General features: G+C 45.7%; 1 protein-coding gene across 1 annotated transcript in view; it reads right to left on the reverse strand.

Moving 5' to 3' along the window:
* Window positions 1-14,049, reverse strand: part of LOC137523088 (uncharacterized) — a 66,133-nt gene extending 52,084 nt beyond the window's left edge. Inside the window, exon 1 of the mRNA XM_068243297.1 lies at window positions 13,799-14,049. Coding sequence (XP_068099398.1) covers window positions 13,799-13,859 — 61 coding nt within the window. The 5' untranslated portion in view covers window positions 13,860-14,049. The remainder of the gene's footprint in view (window positions 1-13,798) is intronic.
* Window positions 14,050-20,747: the final 6,698 nt, after the last annotated feature.

Raw genomic sequence — 20,747 nt, forward strand, 5'->3', positions numbered from 1 at the left:
CGTAGTTGATGCGACCGCTTATGCCCTTATGCGGAAAAATGTCCGCAATAATCTTCAACCTATTTTCAAATATAAACGAATATAAGCGTACATTTCACCTTCCAATGCGGAATTGTATGCGTGTAAAAGGGCAATAATATTTCTGCGCATGCGCAATGATCCGTATGCGTAGTTGACTTCGCAATACATACGTCAACTACGCGTAGCGGGCAAAGCTTCGCATAGCAGGACTACGACTATGCGGAAATGCGTACATGTAGTTCTTAAACTTCGTCTACGAACTACGATGCGTAGTTGCGTACTACGACGCGTAGATTCGCGCTGGCGTAGTTTACGAGCAACCCTGGTGAATAGCCACTTTGTGCCCCATAAGTAGCTTTGCGGGCACTAATAGCCCGCAAAGCTACTTCGCGCACAGGACCCCACACAGTGCACGCAGTGCGGCAGCCTATGTTTAATGCGCAATGCGATGATAACGTCAAACCCGCTGCCCCGAAAACGGCGCATTGGGTGGCCGCTGCTTTGGTGCCACCGGATGCGCTGTTTTCGTCGCACCGGGTGCGTCGGTTAAAGGGCAGCGGGTGCGACGCTATCGTCGCTTCGCGCACTAAGCATAGGCTGCCGCACTGCGCACACTGTGTGGGGTCATATGGGCGCTAACCACCTAACGCTGTGGTTTGCTCCCACTATCTATTTGGACTCACTAACCGGCTTAGCGCCGGTTAGTGAATCAAGCCCTAAGTGATTGTCGTCTATGAGGTAAGCCACCTCAATCTTTAGTTTTTAGTGTTTTTAACTCTTTTATACTTCATTGGGCGCCTCTGTATCCCCTTCCCTTTTCAAGCCCCAGTTCGGGTATGTTTTTCTTTCCATTTTAATCATATTTTTAATTCATGAGCTTGTTGGTTAGTCTGTAATTCGAAAAGCAAATATAGTTTTTTTTAGTGCACTTTTGGTAGCAGATGACAGCACTTTCATGCATGAGGTTTTCTTGAAGGATTTTGAAGGACTTCCCCCAGACAGCAGGACAGGCCTCACGCCCCCACAATACAGCAGTTTCCACAGTGAGCCGTTAACCAGAGCCTTGCTTTCCACCTTCGGAAAACTCCTGGCAGCGCACCCGACAGTCTCTTCCCCCCCCCCCACCCCCCCAATGTTTCTGCAAGTGTTACTAAGTTTAACCCCTTCTAGCGAGGATCCTCGGCCCACAGACTGTGTTTTCCGTTGGAGGGGAGAGCGGGACGCACATTTCACGCTGCTGGTTAGCGATGCTGGAATCATCCTCAAGTCATATTTTCCAGTGATGTGACTATGACTAGAGAGAGGTGGAGCCGCCTCTCTGTACAGCTCAGAGTAAAACTAATTACCTTTTTCTTTTTTTCAGAAACGTGGAAAAATCTCTGACTCACTGACCGCAAAGCAGAGGCCGTTAGAACAGACAGTGGTTCACAAAGACCTCACAGCTGATGACCAGGAGAGTTTCTTCATGTTCATCCCTTCAGGCTTGTGAGCCCCGCTATGTAAACACTCCATCACCCCTCAATTCCCTCTCCCCCACCCCCCAAAAGGAAAAAGTCCCGTCAGGTTCAGAGATATATTTGTGACCATTGGCATAACAGTATCCATAGCTACCAACTGTCCATTTTTCGGAGGGACAGTCCCTCTTTGGCAACTAAATCCCTCTTTCTTCCTCACTTGTCCCTTTTTGAGGACTGATGTACAGATCTATGTAAATATATGTATTTTTCTAATGAAAAATGTGTTTAATTGACTCCAAAGCTTATTCCCATCCTTTAATTTTATATATTTCTTAATTTCAAATGTTATTTTAAAGAAAATCTAGTGATGATAGACAGGGCCAGTGTGGTTTGTATTTTAAAATTACATTTTTTGCTTATGAATTTCTAGTGGTATGCGTGACTAGGGGTGTGGCAGGGGCGTGGCTAGGGGGTGTGGCAGAGTTGTGATTGGAGGTGCAGCAGGGGCGTCACTTAAAGTTTTCCTCGTTCTCATGACAAAAAGTTGGGAGGTATGCAATATTACCCATATGACCCCTGCTATTGTGTAGCCCCCAGGAGTTGTGAGAAACACTGCGGGACCCCATACACTACATTGGGCGACTCATGCTCAAGGGGTAGCTAGACATTAAAGAGGGCTTGCTGCATATAGAACTGGAGGCTTCAAATAGTAAACGGGGCTACTAACGGGGTCCAATGAATGGTGAAGGGGTGCCTAGGAAGCTACACATGAAAGAAAGAGATTGCATGGGTGGCATACGTGGAAGTAGAGGCTGCACATTGAATGTGAGGGGGACTGCAGTTGTCCTAAGGGTGGAAAAAGTATAAATCTTGTCTTGAACACTACCCTCGAGTAGTATGTGTTGCAGCACCGCATATGAGCTCGGTGCCGAGGGGCGCTGCTAGTAAAAAATATTGGTCATTTACATTTGCACCAATTCTCACTTGAACCAAGCTAAAGAAGTCCTAAAAGCCAAAGCATGCCAAGCGGTCTATGCCATCAGGAAAGAACTGTACAACCACAAAACAAACCACCGTGTCATCACCACAATCCTACTCTACAGAAATGAAGTAGCTGATTGATCAGCTACCCAGATCAATCAAAATGGGAATCTAGCCCAACAGAAATATTCCACATGGAATTCTGCAAACACCTTCTCCACGTTCATCGGAGTACCTCAAACAATGCCTGCCGAGCTGAGCTGGGTAGATTCCCACTACTACGTGAGATACAGAAGAGAGTGCTGTCCTACTGGGCCTACCTACAGAGCAGTAGGCCCAACTCGCCCCACTACAAAACCATGTTGCACAATAAAGACCAAGAAAAGCCATATGCCCTGAAAGAAGTGGTCAGCTCTCTGCTCCCTCCAACCCCCAATCCACAGGTTCTATCAGGAGCCCAGGTAAAGCACTACAGCCTAGAGCAAAGAGGACTATGTGGGTAAATGGAGGAGGAGTGAAATTAAAAAAAAGTCACAAAAGCTAACCATATACCAGTCCCTACAGAGAGAATATAAAATGGCCCCATACCTGGAAAATCTCCAAAACCCTCAAGAGAGGCAAATCCTGACTGAGCTTCTACAGACTGAGTGCTCACAACCTCGAAATAGAGTCTGGGAGACACAGACATACAAACCCAGGGAGAAGAGACTGTGCCAACACTGTGAGCAGAAGACCCTCGAGGACGAAAATCACTTCCTGCCGCACTGCCCCAAATATACTGCAACCAGGGAAACCTTCTTTAATGAGAACCTGTACTCTAAATTTTTTACAATAAAAAGCATACCATTCCATTCATTATGTTCTCCTGGGCCCCTCTGTGCTGTTTCTGCCATTCCCTGCTGCAATCCTGGCTTGGCCAGTCTTAGGCAGTGTTTACAAACAAAAAACAGCTGCTAACCAGCTTGTGATATGCTGAGAGGAGCTCAGTCTGTGACTCACGCAGAGCCTGCAGGGGGCGTGGAGAGGGTGTGTATAGCTTCTATCCAATCACAAGCAGAGCAGCACATTCCTGCCTGAGTGCCTGAGCCCGACAAAGCTGACAAAGGAAAGAAGATTAGATTATATAACAGAGATAATACAGCCACTGTGCAACTAGGAAAGGCTACAGTAAGACAGACCACATTAGAACAGGTATAGGAACTTATAGGATAGAAGAAATAAGGCTGAACATTTTATTACAGAGTCTCTTTAAGAAATCGAGATACAGAAGAGGATGAGAGAAAACCTTTAAATGGGAGAGGCGGAATACCCAATCACTGACAATTGCTACACAGGATGTCACAACATAAATTAACTGTAAACCTAAAAATGTCCACAGACTGTCTACCTATTATGCTAATTATACCTGGTTTATACCTATTATCATGTCTCCCATATCTCCTGGCTTTAGCAATGCCTGTGTGTACCCTGGTCATGCCAATAAAGCTAATTTGATTTGATTTTTAATCAGAGAGAAGGGTTGGGAGGGAGACAGAGAGAGAGAGAGAGAGGGGGGGGGGGGGGGGGGGGAGATGGACACAGAGGGAAGAGAGACAGAGAGGAGAACGGGGAGGGAGACAGAGAGGAGAAGAGGGAGGGAGACAGAGAGGAGAAGGGGGAGGCAGACATTGAGGGAGGAGGGGCAGAGAGAGGGGAAATGAGGGGGGAGACAGAGAGAGGTGAGGGAGGGAGGAGGAGGAGGAAGGGAGAGAGGAGAAGTGGAGAGAGATGAAAGGGAGAGAGAAACACAGGAGGGAGAGAGACAGAGAGAGGGTAAGGAAGTCAAAGAGAGGGGAGAAAGATGGGGGGGGGGGGGGGGGGAGGGGGCAGAGGGAGAAGGGAAGGAGACAGAGAGAAAAAAAAGGAGGGCAGAGAAAGAGAGAGTGAGGGAGGAGAGACAGGGAGTGATAGAGAGACAGAGGGAGAAGAGACAGAGAGTGATAGAGAGACAGAGGGAGGAGAGACAGAGAGTGATAGAGAGACAGAGGGAGAAGAGACATAGAGTGATAGAGAGACAGAGGGAGGAGAGACAGAGAGTGATAGAGAGACAGAGGGAGGAGAGACAGAGAGTGATAGAGAGACAGAGGGAGGAGAGACAGAGAGTGATAGAGAGACAGAGGGAGGAGAGACAGAGAGTGATAGAGAGACAGAGGGAGAAGAGACAGAGAGTGATAGAGAGACAGAGGGAGAAGAGACATAGAGTGATAGAGAGACAGAGGGAGGAGAGACAGAGAGTGATAGAGAGACAGAGGGAGGAGAGACAGAGAGTGATAGAGAGACAGAGGGAGAAGAGACAGAGAGTGATAGAGAGACAGAGGGAGGAGAGACAGAGAGTGATAGAGAGACAGAGGGAGGAGAGACAGAGAGTGATAGAGAGACAGAGGGAGAAGAGACAGAGAGTGATAGAGAGACAGAGGGAGGAGAGACAGAGTGATAGAGAGACAGAGGGAGGAGAGATAGAGAGTGATAGAGAGACAGAGGGACGAGAGACAGAGAGTGATAGAGAGACAGAGGGAGGAGAGACAGAGAATGATAGAGAGACAGGGGGAGGAGAGACAGAGAGTGATAGAGAGACAGAGGGAGGAGAGACAGAGAGTGATAGAGAGACAGAGGGAGGAGAGACAGAGAGTGATAGAGAGACAGAGAGTGATAGAGAGACAGAGGGAGGAGAGACAGAGAGTGATAGAGAGACAGAGGGAGAAGAGACAGAGAGTGATAGAGAGACAGAGGGAGAAGAGACATAGAGTGATAGAGAGACAGAGGAGGAGAGACAGGGAGTGATAGAGAGACAGAGGGAGGAGAGACAGAGAGTGATAGAGAGACAGAGGGAGGAGAGACAGGGAGTAATAGAGAGACCGAGGGAGGAGAGACAGAGAGTGATAGAGAGACAGAGGGAGGAGAGACAGAGAGTGATAGAGAGACAGAGGGAGGAGAGACAGAGAGTGATAGAGAGACAGAGGGAGGAGAGACAGAGAGTGATAGAGAGACAGAGAGTGATAGAGAGACAGAGGGAGGAGAGACAGAGAGTGATAGAGAGACAGAGGGAGGAGAGACAGAGAGTGATAGAGAGACAGAGGGAGCAGAGACAGAGAGTGATAGAGAGACAGAGGGAGCAGAGACAGAGAGTGATAGAGAGACAGAGGGGGGAGAGACAGAGAGTGATAGAGAGACAGAGGGAGGAGAGACAGAGAGTGATAGAGAGACAGAGGGAGGAGAGACAGAGAGTGATAGAGAGACAGAGGGAGAAGAGACCGAGAGTGATAGAGAGACAGAGGGAGAAGAGACAGAGAGTGATAGAGAGACAGAGGGAGGAGAGACAGAGAGTGATAGAGAGACAGAGGGAGGAGAGACAGAGAGTGATAGAGAGACAGAGGGAGGAGAGACAGAGAGTGATAGAGAGACAGAGGGAGGAGAGACAGAGAGTGATAGAGAGACAGAGGGAGGAGAGACAGAGAGTGATAGAGAGACAGAGGGAGGAGAGACAGAGAGTGATAGAGAGACAGAGGGAGGAGAGACAGAGAGTGATAGAGAGACAGAGGGAGGAGAGACAGGGAGTGATAGAGAGACAGAGGGAGAAGAGACAGAGAGTGATAGAGAGACAGAGGGAGGAGAGACAGAGAGTGATAGAGAGACAGAGGGAGGAGAGACAGGGAGTAATAGAGAGACAGAGGGGGACGAGACAGAGAGTGATAGAGAGACAGAGGGAGGAGAGACAGAGAGTGATAGAGAGACAGAGGGAGGAGAGACAGAGAGTGATAGAGAGACAGAGGGAGGAGAGACAGAGAGTGATAGAGAGACAGAGAGTGATAGAGAGACAGAGGGAGGAGAGACAGAGTGATAGAGAGACAGAGGGAGGAGAGACAAAGAGTGATAGAGAGACAGAGGGAGGAGAGACAGAGAGTGAAAGAGAGACAGAGAGAGGAGAGACAGACTATATGGTGCTCTGGCCTGCTGATGACTCTGCCTGTTGCACGAGTCACAGAATAAGTCATATCCTCAGTAGCGAATGCTGCCAGTGAGACTTCATTCTTTTCCTTTTTTAGACAAGCACTTGGGATGCTGCAGCAGGAGTGAGACATGAACAGCAATAGCATAACATACTGAGGAGGTTCCTACAGTCCAGGCTCAGATTTGTGCTTCATTTCTGTACAATTCACTTTCCATGCATCTACAATTCTGAAAGCCCTTCTTCAACCTCTCACTTCTCAGATGCTATGACACAAAGTTTATGTACATGAAAAAGTCTGATATTCACCAAAGGTACGTACACACGTCTGATATTTCTGAACGACTTGTCATTCAAACCGGTGTGTGTTTCGATTGTTACACTGATAGCAGCAGTTTTGACTGATTCGCTCGGCGGATCCCTGGACTAACTGTCATTCAACCGACAGTACGGTCCGTACATGTGTACAAATGACTTGATGTTTAAAAGTCTGTTAGTTTGACACGGTCAGTCTTTTGATCTGGTCTTTAGTTCTATGCAGTCCATTGACCAGTCAAACGAGATTTAAATTAGCTGTAATTAGCATTTCAAACTACAAGTCGTTCAAACATCCGGTATGAACGAGAACTGGGCCTAAAATCAGACGTGTGTACGCACCTCTATAGAGAGGGAAGGCACTGAATGTTATTGAGCCTGCCCTGTCCCCTCCTGGTCCCCTCATTCCAGGGTTGTCCCCCAGTGAAGCTATGCCATCTCTGTGATCTCTGAAAAGGTTTCGGGAGTACTCGTGTCCCCGATTGCTCCCAAGGACGAGCAGCTCCGTATTGCACATCCGTGAGTGCACAGGAGTGCACCCATGCCCACTTGCCCACATGCCCGTCTTCAGGAGTAACCCTATAAGTACAAGGATATATAGTAAAAAAAAGTATTTTTTGAAGAGACAAAGAAGTTTCAAGATGATCTTAAATTTTAATGTATCAAAAAATTATTTTGTAAAAACAGAGTTCACAAATCTTCAAGAGAGTTCATCTTTGCAAACAACATCCCATTATCAAGTACAAATGACATATGTTGAAATATGCAACTGTTTAAAAAGGCGACAATGGCCTCAATTCAATAAGATCATGCTGGAGATAATAAGGCAAGAGAAAACTTACCTCCACACAGTGAGAGAGTTATCTTAACTCTTCAATCCTTAAGTTACCCCCTCTGTAGTTAATTTACCTCCTCTGTAGTTATTTTCACACGCAGTTAATAAACAGCCGGTCTTTAACTGTGGAGTTATTTTAAGGATTAAAGAGTTAACTTAAAGTGACTCTGTAATAAAAATTACAATGTTTTTTCTACCATCCTACACGTTCCTAAAGCTATTCTAATGTGTTCTGGCTTACTGCAGCTCTTTCTACTATAACCATCTCTGTAATAAATCAATGTATCTTTACCCTGTCAGACTTGTCGGCCTGTGTCTGGAAGGCTGCCAAGTTCTTCAGTGTTGAACTGTTCTTCTATGCACACTCCAGTGTGTGTTTTATTTACATAAGCCAGCAGCTTCTCTGCTATCTTATCAGTGATAGAAGAGAGCTGGATAAAAATCCTCCTCTGGAGGCTGTGAAAGGAGCTGGTCTGTCACATACTGAGGAATTAACGACATAGGCAGAGCTGTCTGCAGGAAGCCTGTAATGTTCAGTGCATGAGAGAAGCTGGGGACAGAAGGTAAACACACACAAGTGATCTCTTGAGATTCAGAAGTAAGGCTGTACCCTGCTTGTGTATGGATGTATTTTCTATGTGTGGACATGCTGTACATCAACCTACTTCCTGTTTTGGTGGTCATTTTGTTTGTTTATAAACAAACTTTTAAAAACTGTTTTTGACTACTTTTAATGCGGGGGGGGGGGAGCGGTGAAATTGTGTCAGAGGGTAATAGGAGATGTCCCCTAACACACTGGTATGTTTACTTTTGTGCGATTTTAACAATACAGATTCTCTTTAAAGACAGAAGAGTTAACTGTAGGTTTGCCTGAGGTAAAATGTTTCCTGAATACGACATGCCTCATCACCATGGTGACAACTCTAGAAACGTTATTAAAGACAGGAGAAAAGCTTAGTGAATTGAGGCCAATGTCCACTTGTTTCGGAATAACCTTCTTCAGGTCTTCACAAACAATTGTAACCTGTAATATACAGGACAAAAATTGGGACGGGAACCATCTGGACAAAATCAAGCCAGAAAACACCACTTAGACTGGCATTGGACAGAGCACACAGGAATGGAAGGTGCTCCATTTTTAAACAGTTGCATATTTCAACATATGTCATTTGTACTTGAGCGACCCTGATTTGCGTTTCTTTAACATTAGAATCACAATTGCTCAAAAATTGCCAAAAAGCGCTGCATGCGCCGCATTTGCATGTTGCGTTAATTGCGAATCTCCAGCGATCACGGCTGAGGTGAGAGCACTGCCATATACTTTTAGTTGCACTAGAGCTTTAAAAAGCGCTGGGATTAGCTTTAAATGCCTGCTAAGCGCCTAAATGTGAATGGGCCCAGTGCACACCAAACACCTCTAGCAGATCTGTAAACCGCTAGAGGTTTTTGCAGCAGATTTCAGAGTGATTCTAGGCCTGTTTAGAGAGGTTTTCTAAGCACGCCTAGCGTTTTTTGGAGCGTTTTTGTGTAGCAGATTTCATATATTGTTACAGTAAAGCTGTTACTGAGCAGCTTCTGTAACAAAAACGCCTGGAAAACCGCTCTGATCTAGCGTTTTTCAGAGCGGTTTTCCACTTTTCTATACTTTACATCGAGGTAGAAACGCTTCAGAAATCTAAAAAATGCTGCAGCCCCCGAGTTTGCGTTTGTGGAGAAAACGAGCCGCTCTGGTGTGCACCAGCCCATTCACTTTCATTAGCCAAGAGGTTTTCCATCTGCAAGCGTTTAAAAAAACGCTCCAGAACCGCTCTGGTGTGCACCTGCCCTTAGTCAGTCAGGGTGGATGCATAAGCCAGTTAGCCAGTCTTTCCCCATCAGTACAGATCACTTGACCTGATCCACCTCTTCCCTCTGCTCCTAGCATTGCAGCTACATCCAAGTCTCGTAATGATAAGAATCTGCTGTAGCTGCAGTGTTTGCCAGAAAGACTTAAAGAACACCTGAACTGAGAGTGATATGGAAGCTGCCAAATATTTATTTTTAAACAATACCAGTTGCTGGCAGCCCTGCTGATCTATTTGGCTGCAGTAGTTTCAGAATCACACCAGAAACAAGCATGCAGCTAACCTTGTCAGCAGGGCAGGGCCGAGGCAGAGGCTGGAGAGGCTCCAGCCTCAGGGCGCAGTGTAGGAGGGGATGCATAATTCATTCAGTTGTCATTCCCAATTGTGTTTGAAGCAGAAAGAAATAGGAAAAGGGGATACATGGCAGTGACTGCAAGCCAGATAACTAGAGATTAAGGTATTGGGGAGGGTGGGGGCCCTGGGGCCCCTCTTAGTCTAGTAGCAATCAGTGTGTGATGGCTGGGGGGTAAGGGATGGAGGGGCGCACTTTGGTGTTTCAGCCTTGGGTGCTGGAGGACCTTGTCCCTGCTCTGCTTGTCAGATCTGACAATAATGTCAGAAACACCTGATCTGCTACATGCTTGTTCAGGGTCTATGGCTAAAAGTATTAGAGGCAGAGAGATCATCAGGATAGCCAGGTAACTGGTATTGCTTAAAAGGAAATAAATATGGCAGCCTCCATATCCCTCTCATTTCAGTTGTCCTTTAAGAAGGGAAGGGAGAGGAGGTGGCTGTGTGCTTAAAGAGGAACTCCAGTGAAAATAATGTAATAAAAAAAGTGCTTCATTTTTACAATAATTATGTATAAATGTTTTAGTCAGTGTTTGCTCATTGTAAAATCTTTCCTCTCCCTGATTCACATTCTGACATGTATTACATGGTGACATTGTTACTGTGGGCAGGTTATGTAGCTGTTTCTAGCTGTTCTGGCTGTTACAGACAGCTGTTGTTACAGACAGCTGTAAACAGCCATTTCCTGTCTGTGAACATTGTTACATTGTGGCAGTTTGCCCAGAGTACCGCGGTACCCAGAGCTTCTTGTGGGAGGGGTTTCAGCACAAAATCAGTCATACAGCGCCCCCTAAAGGTCTGTTGGTGAAAAGCATTCTATTTCTCATGTAAAAGGGGGTATCAGCTACTGATTGGGATAAAGTTAAATTCTTGGTCGGAGTTTATCTTTAACAGGGGCGAGCTGCTCTCCAGTTAGGGAACACCCACTCTCCTAGCATCTGCAGGCTTTTGTGCGAGAATCTCGGATCACATGCAGGATTCTCCCCAGAAAGCATCCGGGCGGGGCATGACGAGGGAATGCAGGGCCAGGGCAACTATGAAGAGTGTTCACCAAAATTAGCGGGGTGGTGCACCTGTCTAAAAGAGCCTGGGGAGAACACTGACATGACTGTTTAGGACATTTCTCTGGAAGAACTTCATCAGATATGAACATTGTGTGAGTAATGGCACAGTCCACCTGTTCAGCTCTGCAAATACCGGTAATAAAGGTAAGTACACATATGCAATAATTATCACCCATCGAGGATCAGAACATGACAGAAAAAGTAAAATTGCTCAGAGAGATCAGTTAAAATAGCCGACATATACGCAACACGCTCACACAAACATGCGACGCCCGCCACTGAAACCTCTAGTGCTGCTGCCTGATCGGGGATCCCCTGGAACCTGACCTTCAGGCTAATAATGCATTCTGCTATGGAGGAGGATGGGTGGTGGTGGTAGGCGGGGGGTTGATCAGGACACGGCCGAGGCGCCGAGCGGATTCCTGCACATGGGGGGAGCAGAAATAACGTAATTTCTCCTGCTCGGGTGTCGACCCCCAACGCCCAGGCAGAATTGTTCAGCTGGCCTCTGTACACACACTCGATTGTCAGCTGAAACGGTCGTTATCGGTCAATAACAGTTACCATAATGTGTGTACATACCTGAGAATCTGAGTAGGTGAACAAGAGGTTTAAAGGATCCCATACACCTGTCAATATTTTTCAATAGATTCAACATTAGATTTGATATAATAATTTCAGCGAATGAAAGTCTATTGTTAGTATGGCATTTTATTTACCAATCGCTCATAGATCTGACATGTCCATACTATTGTGCAACTGATACGGCGGCCCCATCAGGAGTATGGGGGAAGAGGGGGAGGGTGTGCAACTGCAGCGCATGCATTACAGCCGTTAAACCGATATTTGATAAGTTTCTACTGAAATCTTGTCTAATATCAAGTGCAAGATGGTGCAAACAACCGATATCTGGATGATATCAATCATATACCTATCTGTCGATCAATGTATTACCTCTTTAAAAAATCGCTATTGTGAAATTTTTTTAAAGAGAGAAAAATTCATGCAGTATGAGCGAAGATGAATCGCTGCATCCGCACTCCAGAACGATGTTTTTAACCCCCCCAGAAATCCCCGGTGAAATTTCCTCCGATACTTCCTGCAGGAGGTGGAGCTTTAGGCAGTAGCTCTGCCTCGACTCCCGTCAATCTACGCTGATCATCGCCTCTCCCAGCCCCTCTCAGTCTTCTTTCAATGAGAGGGGCGGGTCAGAGGCAGCGATAAGCACATATTGACGTGAATGGAGGCGGAGCTACAGCCCAAAGCTCTGCCTCCTCCTGGTAGCAAAATCTGCTACTTTGAAGTCGTGGAATCTTGCCCTGGGGTTTTGGGGGGTTAGATACATTGTTCTGCATTGTAAAGTAAAAAGAGGATTTTTTCTTCGCTGCAGGCTCTCTTCAAATACATGCATATAAAATATGAGTTTCTACCATAGTAGAAAGCACCATAAATGTCTTTTTATCCTCCTATGTTGCTGTCACTTACAGTAGGTGGTAAAAAGCTGACAGATCTGAAAGATTTTTGACAAATCCATCTCCTCACAGGAGATTCTCAGGATAACATTTACAAAACACTGGAAAGGATCTATACAAAGATGTCAGCCAGCTTCCCTACCTGTTTGCACACTATTTTGGCATTTGGACTGAGCAACCACGGTTTTGTAAATAATAAAAAAAAAATAACCAGGAATCCCCCATGACAAGATGGACCAGTCCAAAACCAGGCAGGTTTTCACTGCCTACTGTAAGTGACAGCAGCATAGGAAAATAATACATCTATATGCAGGGCATTTTATTCTGGGAGAAATGTACTTTTATATGTGTATATATTTTAAACTTTACACATTTTTGCAATAGTTGCCCTTTAGGAACATCTGGTCTACCGTTTAAAGGCAATACCTCCGTCTATTGAATTTAAACTGCAAAGAAATACAATGAAAAAAAGAAGGACCAAGAAAAAGCAAAGAAGCAGGGGCGTAGCAATAGTCATAGCAGCTGCTATGGGGCCCTAGAGCAGAGGGGCCCAGGTGGTACTTAATGTATTCACCATTAACTTTCTTGTGTTCCTAAACCCTCAGACTTTGCCTCAGTGCCCATGATCTATGTACAGTGCAAATTGCATGAGAATGTAAATTGCCCAGTTAACTCATAATCCACAGGGTAGGGGCAGGTGGCATTGCTTGAAGAGAACCTGTAACAAAAAAAAGTTCCCCTGGGGGGGGGTACTCACCTCGGGAGGGGGAAGTCTCAGGGTCCCAATGAGGCTTCCCCCTCCCCTGTAGCTGCAGGCAGTCCAGTATGGCTCCCCGAAGTCTCCGGCAATCCTCCCTCGACAAGCCTGACAAGTGATGATTTATTTACCTTTCCCGGCCCCAGGGGGGCACTGTTGCGGCTCTCTGCACGGAGATAGGTGGAAATAGCCGATCTCTGTCGGGTCCGCTGTACTGCGCAGGCACAGGAGACTTGTACCTGCGCAGTAGAGCGGCCGACAGCGATACTGCTCTTGCGCTGGAGCCGGGAAGGTAAATATTTACATCCCAGCTGTTCGGGGAGCTTTATCGCCGCCGCTGTGGGACCGAGGAGGACGGGGGAAGCCTCAATAGGACCCGGAGGCTACCACCACCCGAGCTGAGTACCCCCCAGGGGAGGTTGTTCTCATTACAGGTTTTCTTTAAAAGTGCCTACATCTGAGGGCCCCGTGGACTCTAGTTACGCCACTGCAAAGCAGTGACACGAATGGGAGAATTCAAGAAGTTATAAAAAAATGTCTGTGTCCCGCGAGTGCGCTGAACTTTACAGCAAGCCTTCTTCTATAGACAGCTCGGCTTCCAGCTGGAGAAATAAGTCCCGGTAAATAGGAGTCCACACACAGCTGCAGATCTGGTGATTGGTGTCATTCTTCTGCTATGTGCAGACAGAGAGTTACAATGAAGGCACTTTACTTACTTGAGGCTGTCAGTGTAGAGAGGAGGCCGGCACACAGGAGGAGGCTGCTGCTGCTCTCCATGATCCACCGAGGAGTCTGACCAGGGAAGATGCTCGACTCGCTCTGTGGTTTAGAATTTAGTCCAGGGCGTTGGCTTTCGGGATGATGCAGGCAGAGAGGGAGTGCTGAGGAGGGGGTTTGAACAAAAACAGTCCTCTAAAAATTTAACGTATGAGGTACTGAGAGGCAGATACATTTTTTGGGGGGACTTTTTATATAAACGAGGCAGTCGGCTGATCACCCAAAAAAGTGCTGTTTGTTTCCCACGGCAGAAATAACTGACTTTTATGCCATACAGCTGAGTGTCCGGTTTCTTTACAGCAAAACTGTAGTCAAAATAACATAATGAATAAAATGGCTTTTTATTTTTATTTACAGAACATTCATTTATAAATCGTTTAGCCAGTGTTTGCCTTCTGTACAATCTCGCCCTGATTTACATTCTGAAATTTTTAACTGGCAGCAACATTTTTAGTACTAGCAGGGGAATGTTCATTTATTAAGAGTACTAAAACCAGAAAAAAATATCTCTGGTCTCCCAGAATCCTCTGGTGGAAGGGTTGAATTCTCTATTGTTTCTACCCCACTACCCTCTAGATCAGGGGTCAGGAACCTTTTTGGCTGAGAGAGCCATAAACGCCATCTATTTTAAAATGTAATTCCGTGAGAGCCATACAATATGTTTCAGACTGGGACAGTAGGGCTCACTTCCCTGTTGCTGTGGTGATGTGTATACAGTTGATCCTCTGGGCAGCAGAAGTGTCAGACACGTACGTCTTCAGCTGCTCTTGGGTTTCAGCAACATCAGCAATTTCCCTGAGAGCCAGAAAGGAGAAATACTGACTAACAACTTGTACAATTAGATAGCTGATTTGGGGATTGAGTCACATTGTAGGATGAGATGTCCGAACTTTGGCTCAATAGTCTGCCTGTCAGGTGACAGGCATCCTATTGGGCCAATCAAAGTGCGGGGATCTCATCCTACAGAGTAATTGGACCTGACAGGGCCCAGAGTGGGACAATTGGAGCAGCCGTTAGTTTAGGGTTAGTGCGAGAAATTAGTAGTGCATGCTACAGCAGTAGTGTGCCTACTTTGAAAATGTTACTTGCGCTGCCACACTAAGCTGTGCTGCTTGAGCAGTGTAGCTTAGTGAATCAACCCCTAGTGATTTCTCTGTGAGCCAGATGTAGCATTCAAAAGAGCCACATCTGGCTCCCGAGCCATAGGTTCCCTACCCCTGCTCTAGATTGTAAGCTCGCAAGGGCAGGGACCTCCTCCTATTTTTTCTTATTTTTGCTGTAATTTGCCATATGACCGTGTACCAATTTTAGTGAAATCTCAAACCACACATTAACTACGGTATATAATCACAGAGGCGCTTGGTTCTTCCACTGACCCTATATGCTATTACTCCATTGTTATTGCCTGATGAAGCGGGATCAAACCTGCAAAACGCGTTGCACTTTTGGAGTATTGTGAATAAATTGTTGTTTACTATAAAACAACAGTTTTTGGTGTCTTCTTGGTGGAGATAAGTCCACCACTACCTCCTCTTTTTAAACTTTTTTTAAACTTTTTTATGCCACGTTGGCGCCTCTGTTATACATCCTAGTATATTGCCTAGCCCTCCCTTGGTGGAGGGGTGTTGAGTCTCAGTACACTTGAGTCTATGTTTCACTGGATCAAAAATTTTCATATTCAGCATATAATTCCTATTTTTCCTTATCTGTGCATAAAGTTTGACTGCGTAGATGGAATAAAACACCACCACCACACCCTAGTCAGCAACTCACCGTGTGGTGCGACCTATGCCAGGTCTATTCAGGCCTTGGGACTGTTCCCTGGTCGTCCCTCACCTGGTGGCAATGGCTGTAATCTTCCTTAAGCTTATATCCTCGTCCCATATTCCTCAATAAAAAAGGCTCCCAATAGTGTAAAACTGCGACTTTAATTAAAACTTTAAAATACAATTGCACTTACAGGTTCCACATGGGTATTAGCGCATAGAGTTTCCCGGGCTCTCCCCCGTTATGCAGGCCGGTAGGCAAAGCGATCCCTTGATCTAGAGGGGCGTTACCACCGTGCGCACGGTACAGTCAATCCCCTCCACTGTGGTCACGCCGCCCTCCACGTGTAGATCTCTTCCGTGTCTGGCTCCGCCTTACTAGTTTCGTCGATCAACGATTCATCAGAGGCTAGGGGCCAGACACCTAAGAATGTGGAGTCATTTTATTGATGATTTATTTTTTGTCTGGGGAGGGGGGAAAGAGCAGCTGGATATGTTTCTGGTTTTTCTGAACAACAACGGCCTGGGGATCTCTCTAACAGCAGAAAATAGTCCAGATAAGATACACTTCCCTGATTTGGAGATAAGTAGTAACGGAAATCAGATGGGAACAAAAAGTTTCTTTAAAGAAACCAAAAGAAACGGTTATATATCTGTAGCTAGCTGTCACCACCCCTCCTGGATACGTGGAATACCAAAAGGGCAGTTTATGAGGATGAGGAGGAATTGTACGAGTATAAAGGACTATGATGAACAAGCAGGGATACTGAGCAATCGATGTATTGAGAGGGGTTATAGCCCTGTGACCCTGGACCAAGAGAATAGTAGAGTTAGAGATATAGATAAGGCACAACTGTTGGATCAAAAGCCTGATGATGAAGAGAAAGGTGAGTGTGATGAATGATACCGAAATCGAGACTATTAGCGATTCTGTATCGTTCCGCAAAGCAGAGCGGAATGACATTTTTTTCTTTTTAAACGTACAACAGATGTCTTTTCCTTCTCTCTGAGTAAAAGCAAACCCATCACCCACACTAAATTAACTTGTTCAAAAAGAATTCCTTGCTGGCCAGCTAGCTAAGCACACTCAGATGCTAATTGAGCACCAAAAGTTCTTTTCACCCAGAGGAAGCTAGCTCCGCAGGAGTCCACTGACGAAAGCAGACAGGCTGGCACCGCTGGGGAGCAGATTTGAATACATGTGGTTTTATGATTTCTCTCTGTTAGATGAAAACCGTGTATAGCACAGCTATGAAATTAATGTAGTCTTATTCGTTAAAATGTGCTCAATGTGCTGATATAAAATTCATAACAATAACCCGTCCTGTTATTGGTGTACAAACCTCCTTGGGGACCGAACTGCCTAACGCACTCATGCAAGATGTCATATTAATCGGTAATTTCTGACATTTATGAATCTGCTATTTACCCAAATATGACATGTATAGTTTATGAGTTACAGTATTTTACAAGTTAAGCTCAAAATCCTCCTAGGAGGAGGTGGACTGTCATTGGTGGATAATTCAGAGGGGGCAGGCGTTGCCACACCCCCAAACCAGCTTCATCAAAAGCACATTGCCCGCAGGCGGACCTCAGTCCTCCATTTTAACATCATCTGGAGTACAACTCGACTTGCTGCTGTTAACCAGAGGACTATGTGGTTAGCAGCCATCTTGGAACTGTAACCTCAGTTTGGATTACAAAGTATACCTAAAGACCTCTGATTCTGAAACCAAGGACTTTGCAATTATTCTCCCAGAAGGAAATATCCCCACACAGACTGCATATCGGCTAAGTTAACTTTTTCACAATTATTCCCTTTTATTTTAAGCTTTGTGTGTATATGTTAATTAGTGTATGTAAATGTGTGTAATGCCTTTTTGTCATTAAAACGTTTAAAAGTCGTTAGCGGTTATGACCTGTTCCTGAACATACACAATCGTACTTACTCCTCCGAAAACATTACCTTGTGTTCTAGAGTATCTTGTATTTATAACCCGTATGCTTGAATTGGGCACAAATAGACAGATCTGACGCCGATCCCTGCATACAGCTAAGGGTTAACTGACAGTGTTCGCAGTGTGCTAATATATGTACAGTCATGTGCTGACTCACATGTAGTGGCAAGCCTTTGAATTGTACATGCGTGGTGAATCCTTTGGAGTCAGGACGCTCCTCTCGGCTAGTCGGCTCATGGACTGCAAATCCACATATGGGCATCTGTGCGCAAAGCGACAGCGAGACCGAGTTTCTGACTCTGAGTCATTGACCCGATCAAAGACCGGCCCGTGAGGTCTATGACAGTGAGTTTGGCTTAGCCTTTGTTACTGGGTTCAGTACACAATTCAGAAACATACAAAGGATCATACTGAAGCATTGGGATACCTTGTCTACGGATTCTGGGGGGTAATCCCACAGAAACCTAAATTCATCTATAGGAAGGCCAAGAATCTGAAACAAATTCTGGCACCGAGTTGCGTTGAACCCAAAAGGGAGGAACGACTGCAGGGGTGGCAAGCCCCTGGTTTTTACCCATGCAGGTCGTGTAAGGCTTGTCGGGAGAGCAGGGGGGTTAGGACAGCTTTTGTCACCTCTTTTAGTAATGGAAAGGAGTTTAACCTGTAATGATAGGTATGTAGTCTACTTTGCCTGGTGTATCTGTGGCTGGCAATATGTGGGTAGGACCACCAGGACCCTCAAGGAGCGTATGGGGGAGCATGTGAGAAACATTAGGAAGAGATTTGCCAGTCATAGTCTCTCGGACCACTTTGGCCGGGAACATGGATGTGATCCCAAGCTAAGCACTTATCTTTTTTTGCTTACAAAAAACTAGACCGGACTGGAGGGGATGTGACAAAGTAAGGAGGGATCACAGGAGGAAACTAGGTGGATTTATAGCTTGGGTACGCTGCGACCGTATGGTCTAAATATAGATATAGATATGGCTTGTTTTTTGGGAGGGGGTTAGTATGCCAATGATGTGGAATATGTGCTGCTGGAATGTAGTGTGGGATGCCATTTGGGGGGAGGGTGTACCTTAAAGTGAACCTCCGGACTAAAAATCGACTCAGCAGCGCTGAAAAGGCTTTGTGTTTCTTTAACAGTTTCACAGCATCAGAACTTTGTTTCTCTTATACAAGCCTCATTTTTAGCTGCACAGAAGGAAACTGCCTGGGCATTTTTCCCCGGATGCTGTGCAAAGCATGATGGGATTTCTGATGTTGTTGTTCTCGTTCTGCTGTTTTGGTGCAATTTTTTTTTACATTTTGAATTTGACATTTGAAGCCTAGGGTGTGCAGCTGGGAGGGGTGATCAGGACACAGGACAGTTGGAACTGTGTCTCATGCTCCCTGTCACCTCCTTTCAACCAAAAAGATGGCTGCCCCCATGACAAAGATGGCAGCCCCTATAAATCACAAACATTTGCCTGTTCTTTTAAAACAGTGTGGGTAAGAGATTATATTACCTATCTATTCTAATTAACATAACTAATGTAACTTGATGGCAGTATGTTTGTCTAGGCTGAAGTTCCCCTTTAAGTTAGCATAAGATCAACGATCCCTAGTGGGAACTTTGTGAACCAGGGCACATTGGTAGGTCACCAGATGCCCCAAGGATAATGATCACATGGAGACTGAATGAAAGGTTGGGAGGAGGGATGGGTTCAAATTAGAAGGAATAGATCATGTGTGGGTGCAGGGTGGAACACTGGTGCGCATGGGGTAGGTTTATGCTGCATCATATCATTTTATTTTTCTATTCTATAAGGGTGAACAGTGAAAGCTGGTTGATATACTGCTGTAATTCTATAGTTCTTAAAGTGTTTTTTATGACACGGTAAAGCAAAGCAATCCTGGCATCTATGGGGTGGAAGTATGGAGGGAGAGCATTGCCTCTTCAGTGTTCTCCCCAGAATTTTTTTCCAGTCGGGTGGCATGAAAAAGTAGCTGGGTGGGGGAGAATGCAGGTTCGGTGCTTCTCTACACAACTCTGCTTACAGCATAAGAGGAGGCTGAGGAGGTGAGTCGATGATAGCCGGGTGGTCACCAAAATTAGCCGGGTGGAGCACCCGGCTAAAAGAGCCTGGGGAGAACACTGCTCTTGTGACTTGCAGGATCATGTGACTTGCAGGATCATGTGACAGCCAGTAGTGCATCATGTGACTTGCTGAGTCATGTGACAGGTAGCTTGGAATAGGAAATGCACTTGGCTTGCATTGGGCAGGACCTCATGTTGATTGGGAGTAGAGAAATTGGAGAGCCTACAAATAGATCTCAGGAGGTGTCTGGCCCCTAGCCTCTGATGAGTCGTTGATCGATGAAACTAGTAAGGCGGAGCCAGACACGTAAGAGATCTACACGTGGAGGGCGGCGTGACTAGGAGTGGAGGGGATCGACTGTACCGTGCGTGCGGTGGTAACGCCCCTCTAGATCAAGGGATTGCTTTGCCTACCAGCCTGCATAACTAGGGAGAGCCCATGAAACTCTATGCGCTAATGCCCATGTGGAATCTGTAAGTGCAATTGAGTTTTAAAGTTCTAATTAAAGCCACAGTTTTACACTATTGGGAGCCTTTTTTATTGAGGAATTAGCTGATTGCCCGGCGTTGCCCGGGAATGTATTTGTCTAGTGTTGGCTCCGCCCACTTTTTCTAACCCTAACACACAATTACTCAATGACAAGTTTGTGAGCTTTGCGGTCTTTGGAATCAATAATTTGCATTGAAATGAAAAAAAATCTGATTGTCTGTTTGTGGCTCCACCCCCTTTTCTGAATTTGAACCCCAGTTACCCAATGACCAACTGTAGCATGTTTGAGGTCTGTGCCATTAACAGTGCAAGAAAGGCAGCAATTAAATATTCCCCTTGAGAAGCAATAGGTGAAGTTTGATTCACTTTTGTAGGCTCCTCCCACTTTTCTGAATATTAAACCCAGACACCCAGTGACCAACAGTGCAAAGTTTGAGAACCCTGCCATTAACAGTGTAAGAATGGCTGCAGTATACATTTTCCCAGTGAAATTTGTATTTGTCTCCGCCCACTAATGACCTGGAACTGCCTGCCCGTGTATGTATTTGACCGGTTTTGGCTCTGCCCACTTTTTCTAACGCACGAACACTCAAT

Source organism: Hyperolius riggenbachi, chromosome 6 (genome assembly GCF_040937935.1).
Source record: "Hyperolius riggenbachi isolate aHypRig1 chromosome 6, aHypRig1.pri, whole genome shotgun sequence".
Taxonomy (NCBI): domain Eukaryota; kingdom Metazoa; phylum Chordata; class Amphibia; order Anura; family Hyperoliidae; genus Hyperolius; species Hyperolius riggenbachi.